Consider the following 18,453-nt stretch of genomic DNA (forward strand, 5'->3'; position numbering starts at 1 on the left):
CCTCTCCTTCTCAAACTATTCCAGAAAGCTCAGGAGAAAGCAATATTCCCAAGGCCATTTTACAAAGCCAGCATTATCCTAGTTCCAAAACCAGGTATGGACACTATTAAGAAAGAAGATTATAGACCAATATCCCTGATGGTCATAGATGCTAAAATCCTCAACAAAATATTGGCAAAATGAATTCAGCAATGCATCAAAAATATTAAAAAACATTATCAAAAAGGATTTATTCCTGGGATGCAAGGTTGGTACAATACCCATGAGTCAATTAATATGATACAACACATACAAAATTAAAGGACAAAAATCATATGATTGTATCAATAGATGTAGAAAATCATTTGACAAAGCCCAGCACCTGTTTATGATAAAAATTATCAACAAAGTGGGAATACAGGGGACATACTTCAACATAATAAAAGCTATATATCAAACCCACAACTAACATTATATTTAATGGGGAAAAACTAAAAGTGTTTCCATTAAAATCATAAACTACACAGCATGTTCACTTTCACAGACCACTGGAAGTTCTGGCCACAGAAATCAGGTGAGTAGAAGAAATAACAGGCATCCAAATTGGAAAGGAAGTGGTAAAATTGTCATTATTTGAAGGTGACATGATACTTTATATAAAGAACCCTAAAGATTCCACCAAAAACTAGAATTGATCAATGAATTTAGTAATGCAGTAGGATAAAACATAAATATTTTGATATTATTTGCATTCTATTTTATTTTAAGTATATTTTATTGATTATGCTATAACATTTTTCTCAATTTTTTCTTCCCTTTATCCCCCCTCTACCCTGCACCACTCCCTGCCCTCCAGCATTCCTGCCCCCCCCACTGAGTTCATGTCCATGGTTTGTACATATAAGTTATTTGGCTTCTCTGTTTCTTATACTATTCTTAGCCTCCCTCTGTCTATTTTATGCCTGTCAATTATGCTCCTTATTCTGTGTAGCCCCGCATTCTTCCCCTCCCCCGCCCCACTGAAAACCCTTCATGAGATCTCCATTTCTGCTTCTGTTCCTGTTCTAGTTATTTGCTTAGTTTTTGTTTTTTAGGTTCAGTTGTTGATAGTTATGATTTTGTTGTCATTTTACTGTTCACAGTTTTTGATCTTCTATTTCTTAGATAATAAACTATCAAAAAGGGAAACTAAGAAAACAATTCGTTTACAATTGTTCAAAAAAGAAAAAAATACCTAGGAATAAATTTTAAAAAGGAGATAAAAGACTTGTACTCAGAGAATTATCGAATTTGAAGATTACAATCAAATAAGATAAAATAAATAGAAACATATATCATGTAGTTGCATAGAAAGAATTAATGTAATTATAATGATTATATAATCTAAAGCAGTCTTTAGATTCAACACAATCTCTATCAAAATGCCAATGATGTATATGACAGAATTAGAATAAATAACCCAAAAATTCATGTGGAACCACAAAAGATTTCAAATAACTACAGCAAACTTGAGAAGGAACAAGGTGGAAGTATCATGCCACCTGATATCAAACTGTACCACAAGGCTAGTAATCAAAATAGCATGATAATGTCATAAAAAGAGCCACATAGATCATTGCAATAGAAGAGAGCGCCCTGGAATAAACCCACACCTATATGGTTAATTAATACATATTTCACAAAGGAAACAAGAACAACATGGATAAAAGCAGTCTATTTGATCAATGGTTTGGGGCAAATAGATAAATACATGCAAAAAATGAAACCAGACCACTTTCTTACACCATATACATGAGAAACCTCAAAATGAATTATAGACTTAAATGTAAGAATCAAAACCGTAAAACTCCTAGAAGAAGACACAGTAAAATCTGTGACATTTCCCTCAGCAATAGTTTTTCTGTTACATCAGATCAGGCAAGGAAAACAAAAGAAAATAGAAACAAATGGAACTATATCAAACTAAAAAGTTTTTGCCCAGCAAAGGAAACCATCAACAAAATGAAAAAAAAAAAAAAAAACTAAACTACTGAATGGGGGGAAGATATTTGCCCATGATACATCTGATAAAGGGTAAATATAAAAAACTCAGGTTAATTCATACAACTCAACACACAAAAAAAAACCCTAATCAATTAAATATGAGCAGAGAACCTGAAAAAAACACTTCTCCAAAAGGACATACAGATGGCCAGTAGATATATGAAAAGACTCTCAACATCATTGCAAATTAAAATCACAATGAGATATTTCCCCACACCTATAAAAATGGTTATCATTTTTTTACCGTCACCTGAGGACATGCTTATTGATTTTAGAGACAGGGAAAGGAAGAGAGAGAGAGAGGGAGAAAAACACTGATGTGCGAGAGAAACACCAATCAACTGCCTCTCACATGCCTTGACCAATCACCAAACTGACAATCCAGGCATGTGCCCCGACTGGAATTAAACCTGCAACTTTTTTGTTTATGGGTCTATCCTCCAACCAAGTCACACCAGCCATGGCAGAACGACTATCATTAATAAATCAACAAACAAGTGTTGCTGAGGATGTAGAGAAAAAAGAACTCTCGTGTACTGTTGGTGGCAATGCAGACTAGTCTGGCCACTATGAAAAACAGTATGGAGGTTCCTCAAAAAATTTAAAGTGGAACTGCCTTATTACCCAGTTATTCCACTTCTGGGTATATACTCCCCCCAAAATCCAAAAACACTAATTTGGAAAAACATGTACCCGCCATGTTCACTGCAGCATTATTTACCATAGCCAAAATATGGAAGCAACCCAAGTGCCCATCACTAGATGATTGGCTAAAGTAGTGGTACATACATACAATGGAATATTACTGGGTCATTAATAAAATAATGAAATCTTACCATTTGCCACAGCATGATTGGATGTAAAGGCTATTATGCTAAATATAATAAGTCAGTCAGAAAAATACAAATATTATATTATTTCACTTACATATTAATCTAAAGAACAAAATAAATAAACAAAACAGAAACAGACTCACAGGTACAAAGAAAAAAATATTTGTTGCCAGAAGAGATGTGGGGTAGAAGACTAGTTAAAAAAGGTGAAGAGATTAAGAAGTACAAATTGGTAATTACAATATAGTAACAGGAATATAAATTATAGCATAGGGAATATAGTAAATAACTGTACATAGTGCCAGGTCAGTACTGGAAATATTAGCAGGAGCAATTTTTAAATTATAACATTGTCTAACCACTGTGTTGTACACCTGAAACTAAAGAAAAAAACTTTATTAATGAAGATGATCACCATACAGGGTCTATATATAGGTCCCATAACTAAGTATTTCATTTGTATCAATAAAACCCAAATAACTTCAGAATAAATTTTTGATTTATTGTCAGTAAAGTGGTGAGAGTTGGTTCCAGTATGGGCAATGGACCCATAAGTCATGCAGTGGTTACTGAATAGTCTATTTGAGAAGAACTGTGCTTGACTCTCAGCTGCAGTTTGTTTGTTTTATAAAAGAAATTCTTTTAATTTTTCTTTTTATAACAAAGACCTTTCCATACCACACCAAAAAGCTAAATCTTAACATATATTACTGTTAGTGATTATTTTGTCTTACACTGATACACGAGTATTGAAATGAATTTTTATATTTGTATTATGCATAATTAATATGTATATAAATTATTACAAATTTTAAAAATTAAGACATCTTTTGGTAAATGAATTTGTAGTTGGATTTTTACTGTAAAAAATGTCAACTTTAATTTCTTTGAATGCCTTTTTTTTTAAAGCTCATTATATATTTTCATAAGCAGCTATTAGACATACATGCCATTCCACATTGTCATCTTCTTTCCCAAGAGTTAGCAATTTGGTGAGTGGATCTCCAGCCAGGACAGTGTCACTCTTGGAAGGTGAGTGTCCAGGCTGTACCACAAGCACACTTCTTTGTGTTGGAGGGTAGGACTGTTTAAAAGTCTGGTTGACAATCTTGTGGTCAAGGGTCATGAAGGGTTTTACTTGCTGTCTCTGGACTTTCTGTACCTGAGTCCTCCCAGGAGTTTCCAGGTACTGGGGGACCTAAAAATAGAAAACAAAACATTGCAAAATGTAGTATCATATTGTATTTCAAACTTCTGTTTTCAACAACTGAATTATGACAATAATCACTATAACATATAGTTGCTCTCAAATTTATGACCTAAAGTTTACTAAAATATATTAAGTGCTAACCATGTTTTTAATCATGTAACCTTCAAAATTACATGCAACTAAAACAAAGTTTGGAATATATATATAAGTAGTGATACTTTTTTCAGGGTCTAAATAGGAAAGGCTGAAATAATACAAGGAAAGTTACAGCCAATTCATTATTATTAGTAATTTTTACATATTTTTAGATTCCTTTATATTACAAATCTAAATATTCTATGGGGTATAATCACAACTATCTTTTAGATAAAAATTTAAAAATTATCCAGGAGGGAACAGAAAGAATATATATATTTTCCTTCTGGAAAAAAGTCCAATCATTGTTAATATAATGGGAATGGTTTGTACAACATTGGTGGTGAAACCTGGCAGCCAGGGAGAGTGTTCTGGGATGCACATGCATGAACAATGATGACTTCACTGTACTAATCAGTGGGGGCTGTACATGTTGTTGAGTGAGCATGTGTGCTGTGTGGCCATGGCATTCAAAATGACTGAGTAGAGCAACAAATATGCATCAAATTTTGTGTTAAGCTTGAACATTCCTCCACAGAAACTATTTGAATGATTCAGGAGGCCTCTGCTATGGGCAACTGGTGATTGGCAGCTTCATTACAACAATGTGCCCACTCATGCATCATGTCATGTGCAGAGTTTTTTGGTGGAACATCAAGTCATCCAGTTGACTCAGGCACTCTACAGCCCAGATCTGGTGCTCTGTGACTTCTGGCTTTTCCCCAAATGAAATCACCTCTGAAAGAGAAGACCTTTCAGAGCATTGACAAAATTCAGGAAAATATGATGGGGCAGCCGATGGCAATTGGGAGAACAGTGTGAGGTCCCAAGGTGCCTTCTTTGAAGAGGACTGAGGCATCATTGTCCCCTGTACATTGTTTCTTATATCTTGTATCTTCTTCGATAGATGTCTCTATATTTCATATTACATGGCTGGATAGCTTCTAGACAGACCTCATATATATACTAAGTATTACATGTGATTCTTTGTAGGTGGTAAAAATCTAGGTGATTGTTTTCACTTTTCTACATTTTCCAAAGTTTCTATACTAAGTTTATTTTAATATATTAATAGTCGTATTGCTAAAAGCTTCCATATTTATTTTTATTTTTAATTTATTTTGTGTTATAGTTTTCAAAGTACCATGTACTCCCCCATACCCAACTCTGCCACACAATCGCCACATTGTTGTCCATGTTCATGAGTCTTTTTTCCTTTTCACTTGATCCTTCCACCCCCAACTCCCACCAAGAACTATCAGCCTCTTCTCTGAGTCTGTCTCTATTTTGCTTATTAGTTTAGTTTGTTCATTAGATTCCACCCACTAGTGAAATCATATAACAACAACACTTGGGCAGAGTCATTATGAATACTGAAAAAAGCATACAGAATAAGATGTAACCAACTAAACAACTGTCTGATATTTTGAAACTCCTTTTTCAAAACATAGGCTTAAAATGCTCTGAATCTTCAGTCTAGCTACCATAATTAACAATATACCATTATTTATATGAAGACAATTATAAGCATTTTCAAGCTTTCCCTTTAAAAACATCTGAAAGTAATATTGTCTGTCAGTCCTGTTTATATTAATTATGCTGTGATATGGATACATTTTCCTCAAGCGACCTATATATAAACCTATTTAATATTTTTCTCATGTTAAACAATAGTAAAGATTGCTGCACAGTGCTTATTTTTTTTATTTCCACTACATAAACTACTCCTTAAAGCCCTTAACAAGCATTAGCCCAGATAAATGGCATTTACAAAGTATTTTGCACTTAAATTAGCTGGTTTGGGGTATGATATTGTAGTAGTTACTTCAGTTTAATTCAGCTATGCTGACAGTTTTATCATTTTAATTTCACTAGTATAAAATAATTTTTCAGTCATATAAAAAAGATTAAGATTGGTAATAAATATTATACATATTACTAATTATAGTGCTATAAACTTTAAAGTTGTAAAATAACATTGCATTAAAATGCCATGGGTATTTTTAGGGTAGCTGTTTCAATTAGCCTAAATTTTAAGTCAATTCTTCTTAATCTGTATACATTTAAAAATATACATTATAAATACATTTTCATATTCTCAAAGCTGTATCATTTATACAATGTAAATGAATACTAAAATATATGTTGTATCTACAAATGGCAAGTATCTCTAATGAGAAAAGTATTTTGAATCAGAATTTATAACATTGGCTAATTCATTTTTCACTTTTCATCCACCAACTGTAAAAGCCTTCATTAGAGTACTTGTATTTTGTGTTATATCAAGAATACAAGAGAAATCATAGATGTGATCCCAGGGCCTGAGAAGTTTTCCATCTATGGCAGTATTAATATCACCTATGGCAAAAGCAACAATCATGGTAAAAGTATGCAACAGGTATCAGACACTGTGCTGAACAATTTACCCACACTACTTCATTTTATCCTTGTTACAACTTTAGGATATAGGTATCACTAGTATTTCCATTGCAGCATATAGATGAAGCCACTGAGACTTAGAGGTTAAGTGCCATGCCAGTTATCACTCCTCAAGTAAGGGATGAATCCAGAATACAGAGCCTGCCTTCCTTAACATTACACATATTGGCTCAGTAATGTATACAACAAATTAAAAATTTGATTTTTTCCACAAAACAAGAGTTTGAAAAATAATCAGAAGAGAAAATGGTTATAAATCAGGTGTTGGAAGGAGATGGCTCTATGCATTGGAGACCAAAGGAAGGAAATCTCAAATGCAAAAAAATTAAAATGAGGATATCTTACTTTAATAAAAATAAGTGTCAACAATAAAAAATAAAATTAAAAGGAAAGAGAAAATGGCAGCGATGTAGGTGGGAGGTAAGCCCACTTGCTCATGCACCCAACTGGAACACTTAGCAGATCTAAATAAATGGAGGCATATAACATGCTTATGGATTGGAAGAATTAACATCATTAAAATTTCCATACTACCCAAAGCAATTTATAGATTCTACACAACTCCTATTAAAAATACCAATGACATATTTCACAGGTATAGAACAAACATGTAAAATATTTATATAGAACAAAAGAAGACCCCAAATAAGCACAGCAATTTTGAGAAAGAAGAACAAAGTAGGAAGGATCACGATACCTAATATCAAATTATATTACAAGGCCACTGTAATCAAAACAGTCTGGTACTGGCATAAAAATAGACACATAGAAAAATGGAACAGAATAAAGAGCCAAGAAATAAACCCATGTCTCTAGAGCCAATTAATATTTGACAAAGGTGGCAGGAGTATAAAGAATAAAAACAGCCTCTTCAACAAGTAGTGTTGAGAGATCTGGACAGCCACATTAAAAAAAAATGAAATTCAACCAACAACTTGCACCATACACAAAAATAAGCTCAAGATGACTAGAAGACTTAAATATAAGTCACAACACCATAAAAGTCCTAGAGGAGAACACAGGCAGGAAAATCTCAGATATTCCACACAGCAATATTTTCACTGATATGTTCCATAGAACAAGGGACATAAAGGAAAGAATAAACAAACGGGACTTCTCAAATTAAAAAACTTCTGCACAGCTAAAGAAAACATCAGAAAAATAAAAAGGGAATGAAACATATGGGAAAATGTATTTGCCAATAATACCTTAGACAAAAGTTTGATCACCAAAATATATAAAGAACTTACATGATTCCGTACCACAAAGAAAAATAATCCAATTAAATAATAGGCAAAGGGCCCTGGCTAGTGTGTCTCAGTGGATTGAGTACCTGCCTGTGACCCAAAGGGTCGCCTGTTCAACTCCCAGTCAGGGCACACGTCTGGGTTGTGGGCCAGGTCACCAGTAGGGGACACACAAGAGGCAACCACACACTGAAGTTTCTCTTCTTTTTTTTTCTCCCCCTTCCCTTCTTTATAAAAATAAATAAATAAAATCATTTTTAAAACATTGGCAAAGGACCTGAACAGATACTTCTCCAAAGAGGGCACACAGAGTGTGCATAGATGAATGAAAGAATGCTCAGCACCACTAGCCATCAGAGAGATGGAAATTAAAACCACAATGAGATACCACTTCACACCAGTCAAAATGGCCATTATAAACAAATTAACAAACACCAAGTGCTGGCAAGGTTGTGGAGAAAATGCCAAACTGGTACACTGTTGGTGGGAATGCAGACTGGTACAGCCACTCTGGAAAACAATATGGAATTTCCTCAAAAAGCTAAAAATGGAACTACCTTTTGACCCAGCAATTCCACTGCTGGGATTATACCCTAAGAACCCCAAAACACCAATTCAAAAGAACCTATGCACCCCAATGTTCATAGCAGTGTTATTTACAATAGCCAAGTGCTGGAAACAGCCTGAGTGCTCATCAGTAAATGAATGAATTAAAAAACTGTGGTACATTTACACAATGGAATACTACACAGCAGAAAGAAAGAAGGAACTCCTACCCTTCACAACAGCATGGATGCAAAGGTACAGCATTATGCTAAGTGAACTAAGCCAGGTGGTGAAAGACAAATACCATATGATCTGACCTATAATTGGAACCTAACAAACAAAACAAACAAATTAGAAAAATAGAATAAGAGACATGGAAATAAAAAACAAATAACCAGACAGTAACGGGGGGGGGGGGGGGCAGAGATGTAATGGGGACAGAAAGGGAAGGATCATCAAGGAATGACCCATGGACAGACACCAGCGGGTGGGCAAATGATTGAATGTGGGAGATGGAGATGGGTAGGGAAGGGGGAGTAATGGAAGGAAAATGGGGACAACTGTAATTGAACAACAATAATAAAAGTTTAAAAAATATTATCTAATTGAGTTTGGATAACAAAATATTAAAAAAAGAAAGATGACAAAAAGTTGGGAGATAGTCACAGAGTTAGTTGTGAAAAGGAACTCACAAAAATACCTTCTTTTCTCAAAGGAAGACTACCATCGCCTCTTTAGATCACTCTATACAGAGACAAACTGAGATATAAGATGAAGCCACCTCTAATTCTGCCTAAATTTATTGGTTATTTATAGGAAATTCTAAATGTTTAGCAGGCAAAAGTGAAGAGTATCTTGGACCCAACCTATACAGCACCTGCAAACTAAGCAAAAAGAGTCTAAAAACGTAGTGAAGCACAGAAAAAAATCAATGGAATGTGATTAAACTACTCCCCAGAAAAATCTCTGTTCTTTTCCAGTCATGGACCGATATCAGAAAAATGAGACAACTAGTTGTAAATATCAGTTAAAATCATACGCAGCCAATTTAAAACACTTTTAAATTGCCTGAGATCCAAAGATGCATTCACAAAGTTATCCATTGCATTTGTTTACTGAAGGACCTAGTATTTGGTTGGATGGAGTAAATGAAATTAGAGACTGTTATTGTTCATTTATTCACTTATGTAAGAAATATGTTTTGAGCACCCAGCATGTTTGCAGAGTAATACAATTAAGGTAGAAGAGACATAACTGGAGTGTTTGCTTTCAAAGAACTTGTAGTCTAGTCATAATCTAGACAGGGAAGAAACATATGTGATTTCCAAGAGCAAGCACTGTGTTTATCTTGCTGGCTGCTATACTGCCATCATTTCCTATGCATACCCCAGATAATGGTACAGAGTGTGCTTTTTAAAATATGTGTCTAAGCCCTGTTCGGGTAGCTCAGTTAGTTAGAGCATTGTCTAGATACACCAAGATTGCAAGTTCAATCCCCCTGCGGTCAGGGCACATACCAGAATCAACCAATGAATGCATAGATAAGTGGAACAACAAATCTCTCTCTCTCTCTCTCCTCTCTTCTCTTCTCCTTTTCCCTCTCTATAAAATCAATACATAAACCTTTTTTAAATATATGTCTGTATGTATTCAATGAATGATTGAGCGAATGAGTCATCAAAGTACAGACTGACTATAGTGAAAACAAAGTGCTTCGGGAATCCACAAGAGGAACAGATGAACTATAATCAGAATATCAGTCCTAACCTAGAGGACTGAAGCAGCTATAGATTGTTATTTGGTTCATTAAAATGTCACAGTTTAAGACCATGAGTATCATACTTCCAGAACTCTGAATTATGTCTCAACATTATCACTCTGCTATTGGAAACTAAATATAATGGTGGTCAGTTGAAATCCAAGGTTTTTTCTATGTGCAGAAATATGTTTAATTTCACTTAAAATAATTTATTTTTAGTCTCCCTATTTTCTGAAACATTGTAAATAAATAAGAAGGGTGAATGTGGTGAGAGTTATTTATACCAGAAAATGTAGGTAGAAAATTAATTTGTAATTGTGTATACAATTTACCCATGAGCATCCTGTCAGCCAAGGAAAGTGAAAAAATGTTTTAAATTATTAGGTTAGAACTTGTGAAAAGGCAGATATTTGGCCATTTTTTGATCCACACAATTTCAGTTCCATCTGATTCAATCTAATATACATCTTACTGATGATATATTATACCAGTTATAAAGAGAGAAAATTATTTTTAGGAATAGTATCAGAATTTATAAACTAGGTTTTTTGATGTTTTCAGTGACATATGAACAAAATTTCAACAGCAACTTTTACAAATATGCAACAACATTCTTCATATGCCCATATTTTTAGATATAAAAATATACATTCATTGTCATAAGGTAAGTGATCTAGAAAATGTACTCTGACTTTATTAACAGGTGCTGTCAGAACCTGAGCCACAGGTTCTGGCTTAGGGAGAGGAAAGCAAGATTATGCAGGCAAAGGCAAGGGTGGTTCAGTCATGAAGAGGATAATCTGGGCCATGCACTGTAACATCCATTATATTTACTCTTGATCAAAGTCCCAAAGAATAATATAAATCAGCTCAAGTAAAAAGTCCAAATACATAATTTGGTTCTGATCTGACTGATCCTTTGATGGTACTTACACAGGCAGAGACAGCAGTGTTTTCCAAGCCAAATTATCATGCAGATTCTGTATTTGGATATACAAACCCAAAAGATCACCTGGTTAGATCATTACCTCACTATCAATTGTCTCACTAGACTTCAGATAGAATCACATTTTTTAACTTAAAGATCCATTATTTTAAGTTACAAAAATAAAAAACTGAGCATAAAAAGTTTAACTTTTTAGGCCCTGGCTGGTGTGGCTCAGTAGATTCAGTGCCAGCCTGCAAACTGAAAAATCGCAGATTCAATTCCTAGGTAGAACACATGCCTGGGGTTGGGGCCAGATCCCCATTTGTGGTTGGGTGAGAGGCAACTGATCAATGTTTTTCTTGCATATCGATTTCTCTCTCTCTCTTCCTCTCTCTCTAAAAATAAATTTGAAAATCTGTTTTTTAATTGTTTAAATATATTTCTTGTGCTACTATATGTGTCCCACCCCCCCCTTACTCCCCTCTGCCCTGCACCCTCCCTCCCACCTGTAATTCCTGCCCCCTTAGTTCATGTCCATGGGTCGTACATATAAGTTCTTCAGCTTCTACATTTCCCATACTATTCTTAACCTCCCCCTGTCTATTTTGTACCTACTATTTATGCTTCTTATTTCCTGTACCTTCTCCCCCATTCTTGTCCCACCTCCTCCATGCTGACACCCTCCATGTCATCTCCATTTCTGTGATTCTATTCCTGTTCTAGTTGTTTGCTTAGTTTTTTTGGTTTTTGTAGGTTCAGTTATTGATAGTTATGAGTTTGCTGTCATTGTACTGTTCATAGTTTTTTATCTTTTCCTTAAATAACCCCATTTAACATTTCACATTATAAGAGCTTGGTGATGATGAACTCCTTTAACTTGACCTTATCTGGAAAGCATTTTATCTGCCCTTCCATTCTAAATGATAGCTTTGCTGGATAAAGTAATCTTGTATATAGGTCTTTGCCTTTCATGTCTTGGAATGCTTCTTTCCAGCCCCTTCTTGCCTGTAAGGTTTCTTTTGAGAAATCAGCTGATAGTCTTCAGGGAACTCCTTTGTAGGTAACTATCTCCTTTTCTCTTGCTGCTTTTAAGATTCTCTCCTTATCTTTAATCTTGGGTAATGTAATTATTTTGTGCCTTGGTGTGTTTGTCCTTGAGTCCAATGTTTTTGGGACTCTCTGAGCTTCCTGGACTTCCTGCAAGTCTATTTACTTTGCCAGATTGGGGAAGTTCTCCTTCCTTGTCTGTTCAAATAAATTTTCAATTTCTTGCTCTTCCTTTTCTCCTTCTGGCACTCCCATGATTCAGATTTTGGATCATTTAAAGCTTTCCTGGAGGTTCCTAATCCTCTCCTCATATTTTTTAATTTTTGCTTCTTCATTCTATTCTGGATGAATATTTAGTTTCTCCTTTTGCTCCAAACTACTGATTTGAGTCTCACTTTCCTTCCCCTCACTGTTGGTTACCTGTGCATTTTTCTTTAATTCACCTTTCATAGCCTTCACTCTTCTATTTTACAACCATAATCAACCACTTCTGTGAGCATCCTGATTACAAGTGTTTCAAATTGTGCATCTGATGGGTTGGCTATCTCATCATTGCTTAGTTGTATGTTTTTCTGGAGCTTTGATGTGTTCTTTAATTTGGGCCTTTTTTTTTTTGGTCTCAGCATATCTGTTACATAGTAAGCACTGGAGCTTTAGGTGTTCACCAGGGCTGGGCAAACCATGTTGCTGCATTGTGGTGATGTATATGGGAGAGGGATCCAAAAGGAAACAATGAAGCTATCTGGGCTCTCTGCTGGCTTTCAATCACTTCCTCTGCTACCCACAAGCAAATTGGGCCCTTTTAGTGCCAATTCCCAGATGGGTGGGTTTGTGTACATTCTAGTACCCTGCAGGTCTCTCCAGTGAACTTTCCTGTGAGGCTGGGAGTTTCTCCCACTACCACAACCCCCACATGTTTCTTCTCAGTCAGAGGTTTGAGGCTTTATTTCCCCATAATAGAACCTTCGGTTATACAGTCTGTCTCACCCCCAAGTTGTCTCTCCTGGTTTATCCACATACAAATGTGGGACCACCCACTCCACCAGCTGCCTCCACCTTGCCACAAATCCTCTCCACCTGGGATGCCCATCTGCACCCATCCTACTGGTCTGGGTGAATATTTCTTCTTTAACTCCTTGGTTGTCAAACTTCCATAAAGTTTGATTTTCTGGCAGTTATGGTTCTTTTTTGTTTTGAAATTTGTTGTTGTCCTTTTTTTGGTTGTTCAAGAAGGCACAGCATATCTACCTATACCTCTATCTTAAAATCCTTCTTTAAAAAGTCTTTCTAAAAATATGATTCAAATGTAGTTTAATACCCATATTCTGATAAAGATATGTTGGCCTTTTAAAAATTAGAAATACAATTGTGGATACCAGAGGCAAAAGGATGTGGGGCAGATTTAAGATGATAAACAGGGTCAAATATATGGTAACAGAAGAGGATTAATGTAATATACAGATAATATATTGCAATATTATATATCTGAACAATATATAATCTTCTTAATCAATGTTACCCCAATAAATTTAATTAAAAAAGAAATATATATATTGGTGAGCTATTAAAATGCTTAGACCCTTTCATAAGAGAACTGGGACAATATGCTTAATGGGTAATCTGAAGTAATTTTTTTAAAAATTAGAATCACACAAACTCCTACAAGTACTAAGTGCTAAAGGAAAGGAGTTGGTCAGGAAGAAAAATATCATTTTCAAGAGTATAGAAAACACAATCATTGGGAAATCAATCACAAATACAAAATGTATGTATCTGTGGTTTTTATTGGTTTCATTTTTCTATTTCTGTTTTTGGACTAGACTAGATATAGGAATTCTGCCTTTTGAGAGATCTGATGGAGCTCCATGAGAAAGCAGCATAATACCATAGAGAAAAGTCAGATCTCATTCTCTGACAATAGCAGTTGAAGCAAAAGAATACAATTTAGAGTATCAGATGTCTGATGATGTTGTTTAATCATAAAGTTTAGATCAGTCTTAGAAATTTTCTACTCTATAAATTGGCAAATATTTAGTTAAAAGTTAATTAATACTAAAAAAATATTATGTGGTCCTATTTGCATTTGAATTTAAAATTTCCTGCTAGGTAAAAGAGTTGAGGAGTAATGTGCACCAACCAAGCAGTGCTAACTAGAAAGACCTCGAAGTTCTCACGTGGAGTGATTTTTACATAGTGGTTTTCAAATTATGCTCCTATATACATGAATTCATTCCTCCAATTTACTTTTTGGTATTCTACATTTTAGTCTTCTGATCTAATTCTTACATGGGTTTCAGATCCCTTCCATTGGATAACAATAGGGAGAGAGTGTATTGTACAAGGAAATTTTCAAAACAAATGGATAGTTGTACTAAAAAAAAACTTTGGAGGACTCCACCAACCCTGTGATTTTCGATGTATAAGGTTCTACATATCATATTTAATATTTGTATTATATCTACTTAAATATTGTCATATATTCATGTTTATGCAGGCTTGTGCACATTTTTTTCATCTTTAAAATGTTATCTTTTGCTGAAGAAAGTGTAAGGTGATGGTAAAGCTGTCAGGTAATTGTTTCAACATTTGCTCAGTAAACAATTAATAATAGTGCGCTCTTTCTTAAAGCCAGTCCCAAGGGAAATTCATTCCTTTCCAGAAAGCAGGTGTGTGACCCATGTTTCACCATCCACCTGAAGACCACTTATCTAAACTGAGGGCACAGAACCTGGGAGGAGATGAGACAACTTCTGGTACTAGCCTTTTGAAACTCAAAACTAAAATGTAATGGCAAACATCATGTAAGCAATTATATCAATAACAAGACTCTAGCATCATTAATTTGATTAGCCAAACAAATTAAACAAACAAACATGGGCACCTGCTTAGTAAGCATGTATAAATATCTGCAAGGGCATAAATGAAATATATTCAGCAAGAAATAAATTTCTTCTAAATATATTAAGAGATGATGGTAAATAAATACATACACATTGGTATTAAACACATACACACATCAAAAAGAAAGACAACCCCATTCACTGCAACAGTGTTTCATTTTGTTAAATTGGTACTAAGCTTGAATTTAATAAATGAAGTAAAGGCTTGGACTTTGCATGTGAGTAATAGGTTACCATTAATTATGTTCCATATCACAGGTACATAATAGAAAATCTATTTTGGGGGACTTATGAATCTACTATCTCCTAGCTATCTTCTCATAAAAGCAATATGACATTTGTTAAGGTTCCGTAGTAAAGATTAATAACTCATTTCTTCAAATCTTTTTTATAGCAGTCTTCGGGTATGATATACCCATAAATCTCATCTTGACTAAACCTAAGATTATATAGTTGAGCTTGTCTGATTGAGATATAACTATTGAACAAAGTAGGGCCCAGTTTATCAAAAGTTTTACTTAGGTTTCTGAATAAATGTCAGCATATTTCAACTGAGTATTGTATAATCCAAAGTTATCTGATGGATAATAATATAAAATATGATTGTAATATATGCCCCTCAGTCTTAATCACTAAATTTGGATAATCCCAATGGTATACTTTTTAGAAAAGACCCACACTTAAAAGACTGTATGAGGCATGAATACTATTAATCAGTTTTTCTAATTCAATAATATTCTAGCAGTAAAAATGCTTACACTCCACAAGCACTCATATTTGCACTATAAAGTCTAAGATTCCCTTACAAATCCCTTACAATTAATCCAGCTCCATCTACTGCACTGATTTTATTTTAGTATTTCAGTAAAATTTATATATTTAAAAGAATTACATAAACCAGCTACATAACTGTGGTTTATTTAATCTGATCTCTCCTATTTTCTAGTGCTTACCACACATTAGGATTCATGCTACTAAGTTCTAGGAATAAAATTATTAACAAAACAGGCATAACCCAATCTCTAAAGAGTTCATAGTCTACTAACAGAGATAGATAACGTATCATTATAACATGATGTAATAAGCCCTATAAAATCAAAAGTTGTCACAAAAATCAAGCATAAAGACCCACATACAAATAGGAACAAATCATTCAAATAAAAGTCAGTTTCTGGAAAAAAATGAAAGAAAGCAAGATAGTTTCTGCTACTAATTTCACCAATTCATTCACTTAACAATATATGTATGCTTATATAGCCTAGCCACCTGGACTGGTAAATATGGTGAGCAGTCTTTCTCCTCAGGAGCTCATGGAAAGGTGAAAGAGACATATTTTTAACCAAACCATCACACAAGTCACTATGAAGTTTCAAGTGCTCTAAGTGATAGGAAGGATAGATATACATGACTATGAGCAGGTACAAAAAGATTAGACAGAAATTAGGGATAATTTCTCTGAAGAAGGAATGACAGGGCTGAATCTGGAGAATGATAAGAAACTAGAGGAAGATCACAGAAAAAAAAAAAAACATTGTAGGGAGATGAAACAGCATGTGCAAAAACCCTGCTGGGAGGAAGCCAGATGAGAAAAATGCATTGAAAGGAAATAACTGGGAGCAGAGCGTTTAGAGTGTGTTAGAGGTTAGGGAAGCCAATAGGACCAGTTTATGAAATCCTTTATTATATAAAACTGTCTTATTTTCTTTATCACAAGGAAGCAGACATAGTAGTTTGGTTGGGTGAATTTTAGAAGTATAAAATGAGAAAGTCCAGGAAACAAGGGCTGCTGTACTAGGGTTAGTGTAGCTGGATTCCAGGGACGTTAAAAATTGATTAAAACTGTTACCTGAGTTTCTGGCTTAAGTGACTAAATGGATAGTGATGCACTTAACAGAAAAAACTTGGTTGTTTTTTGGAGGGGGGCATAGAATCATAAATTTGGTTTTGAAGATATTCAAGAAGGTATATGAAATGTGAAGTTGGACATATGGGTCTGAAACTCAGAAGTAAGGTATCTACCATCAATAAAATTTATATGACATCTATACTTAGGTGATATGAGATTATCATTAGAGGATGTGCAGAATTCTATGAGGAGAGGGCCTAGAACTGAATAGGCTCAACTCCCAAGTTCTAATTACACATATGAAATCTATTCTGATTCTACACACTATTTTCCCTTAGGTCCCACTGTTTTTTTTCACACATTTTTCAAATGGTTATTTGTTGTGTGTGTTACATTGTCAGGTAAATCTTCCTTAATAATTATTAGTTTGCCCTTTTTCCAAAATTAGTTATTCCTTCTTCTGATATTGATACAGCAGTATTTTCCTAGTTCAGCTGCATTACAACTCTTACATTACCAGTCCTCAACTTCTTCACTGCAGTCCCAAAATCCAAAAATCTCTGAAAATCAGATTTTAAAAAAATTGGTGTAGTCCCTGGTCAGGTAGCTCAGTTGTTAGAGCATCATCCCAATACACCAAGGTTGCAGTTTAACCCTTGGCCAAGGCACATACAAGAAGCAACCAATGAATGAATAAATAAGTGAAACAACAAATCTGTCTCAAATCAATATATAAAAAGATTTTAAAAATTATTGCATACCTAAATGGTGGCAAAATCAGATCCAAAATGAAGTAAAGCTATTTATACAGCCTTATCCCATTTAGAGTAGATATCCATTGCTGTAGATATATTAAGGTATTTGATTTGGAATGCTGTCTTTGGAACCTCTATGGCAGTGTCAAGGAATAAACTGTATATGTACCATATTAGCTTTTTTTCGCCTTTATTTTATTTTTTTGTTTTAATAACATTTATGCAATATAATCTGAGGCAATAGGAAAAAAGTTTATTCTAATATTGTTTTGGTTACTCCAGTGATCAGATGAAGCTTCAAATATGATTTAACTTTTCTATGATTCAGATATTTCTCATTTCTTTTTAAAAATATTTTATTTATTTATTTTTAGATAGAGAGGGAGGGAAGGAGAAAGAGAGGGAGAGAAACATCAATGTGTGGGTTGCTCTCACATTCCCCCAGCTGGGGACCTGGTCCACAACCCAAGCATGTTCCCTGACTGGGAATCGAACCAGCAACCCTTTGTTTTACAGGCCTGTGCTGAATCCACTGAGCTATACCAGCCAGGGAAGATATTTCTCATTTCTCCCATATTCTTCATTGTTGTGTTGAGGGAAAAAGATCTTTAAACAATAATCAAAGGCAATCTCTTTTCTAACTTACCTTTCTCCTATAAGCAATCATATGGTTTACAATAATACATGTATAAGAATATTCATTGATGTTTTATTTGTAATAACAAAAACTTGGAAGCAAAGTAAGTTGTGATATGGTTATTAAATTATATATTACATAATAATGAA

The 18,453-nt window shown here is 34.4% G+C and overlaps 1 protein-coding gene across 1 annotated transcript in view; it reads right to left on the reverse strand.

Annotated features, from left to right (window-relative positions):
• TFEC (transcription factor EC) overlaps positions 1–18,453 on the reverse strand; it is a 123,337-nt gene that overhangs the window by 60,148 nt on the left and 44,736 nt on the right. The window contains exon 2 of the mRNA XM_036010827.1: positions 3,802–4,053. Within this exon, the coding sequence (XP_035866720.1) occupies positions 3,802–4,053 (252 nt within the window). The remainder of the gene's footprint in view (positions 1–3,801; positions 4,054–18,453) is intronic.

Source organism: Phyllostomus discolor, chromosome 10 (genome assembly GCF_004126475.2).
Source record: "Phyllostomus discolor isolate MPI-MPIP mPhyDis1 chromosome 10, mPhyDis1.pri.v3, whole genome shotgun sequence".
Taxonomy (NCBI): Eukaryota; Metazoa; Chordata; class Mammalia; order Chiroptera; family Phyllostomidae; genus Phyllostomus; species Phyllostomus discolor.